This window comes from Cynara cardunculus, assembly GCF_001531365.2.
Source record: "Cynara cardunculus var. scolymus isolate 2C chromosome LG 8, CcrdV1, whole genome shotgun sequence".
Lineage (NCBI taxonomy): Eukaryota > Viridiplantae > Streptophyta > Magnoliopsida > Asterales > Asteraceae > Cynara > Cynara cardunculus.
Genome location: NC_037535.1, coordinates 22,330,705 through 22,332,121, shown reverse-complemented (window position 1 = coordinate 22,332,121; position 1,417 = coordinate 22,330,705). Strand labels below are relative to the sequence as shown.

The window sequence follows — 1,417 nt, the reverse complement described above, 5'->3', positions numbered from 1 at the left end:
GTTATGGGATGAAATCGGATAGGGATGAAATCGTTTAGGGATGAACGAGTTTAAAATTTTTAAGAGTTTAAGAGTTTTTAAGAGTTTTAGCAAAATGCTTTATAATATAGTATAGATATATAAGATAGTATAGATACACAAAACGTTCATGTTTTGGTTATTTCTTACGCCCTATAAGCATATGCACGTTTAACTTTGATGGGTTCGTTTGTTCCTTATGGTTAGGTGAAGGACAGTTTCCGACAAAGATGGTTGGTGAGAGTACATTCACATGTGTACGCGTGACATCAACATCAGAAGAAAATGCAATTGTAGATCAATATGCATATGAAACATCGATAAATATAGGAGGCCATGTGTTCAAAGGCATTCTATATGATCAAGGACCTTCTCATCAGATGATGAACTTTCAAGATAGGAATGCAGATGGTGGAGATCAACAGAATTCCACCATCAACATCCAATCTGACTCACAACCACTTGATAAACCTAGGCCTTCTTCCCCTCCCGACTTCTCCTTTGATATCTACCCGCACATTAAATAATATATATATATATATATATGTGTGTGTGTGTATATATATATATATATGTTATTTATGATTCAATAATTTGGCAAGATTACATGATCTTGGAACATAAATGCCAAATTGAGCCTTGTATAACCCTTTTGGAGCTCCATAACATTTTGTGTTTAAATCCATGTCTTTTATAATTATTGCATACTCATAATATGAAAACCTCACCGAAGGTAAGAAAGATGTGTGAGTTTATTTGTTGAATTTGCCATATCTATACCATATTATAAAACATTTGATAAAAACTCTTAAAAATCATATTTTATGCATGAAGTACTGCTTATTGATACATATTAATTAAAAATTCAAGATTACAAGTAAACTATGCATAAGTACAACTTATCAAGCTTAATATTTGAATTCATGTAACAAACTGTAGATAAATATAATAAAGTTCAGGATAAAATTCTCATTTTAAGTATATATCTAAAATATAATTAGGATAATTATTGACTTCTAATAAAATATTTAGTTATTATTTTTATAAAAATATGTATGATGGACATTATCATCTTCATTCTATTAATTTTAATAAATAAATTTCATCAAAAAAATACGTGAAACAATTTAATTTTTACATTGAAACAAAAATATGAGAAACAATTTCATCAATAAATAAATTATTTGAAACAGTTTCATCATATTAAACAATTTAATGAATTTTTTCATTAACTTAAACAATGAAATGACGTTTTTCACGGTTTGTACAAATGACTTAGTTTGCATTTTATCCCTCTCCCATATATCTAGGGCCAAATTCAGGGGAAAACCGAACATCCCTATATACGTGTGTGTGTGTGTGTGTATATATATATATATAACTTACGAGAACTGTGAGA

General features: G+C 28.8%; 1 protein-coding gene across 1 annotated transcript in view; it reads left to right on the top strand.

The window, feature by feature from the left end:
• Window positions 1-545, top strand: part of LOC112516315 (protein SHI RELATED SEQUENCE 3-like) — a 3,330-nt gene extending 2,785 nt beyond the window's left edge. Inside the window, exon 2 of the mRNA XM_025123330.1 lies at window positions 226-545. Within this exon, the coding sequence (XP_024979098.1) occupies window positions 226-545 (320 nt within the window). The remainder of the gene's footprint in view (window positions 1-225) is intronic.
• Window positions 546-1,417: the final 872 nt, after the last annotated feature.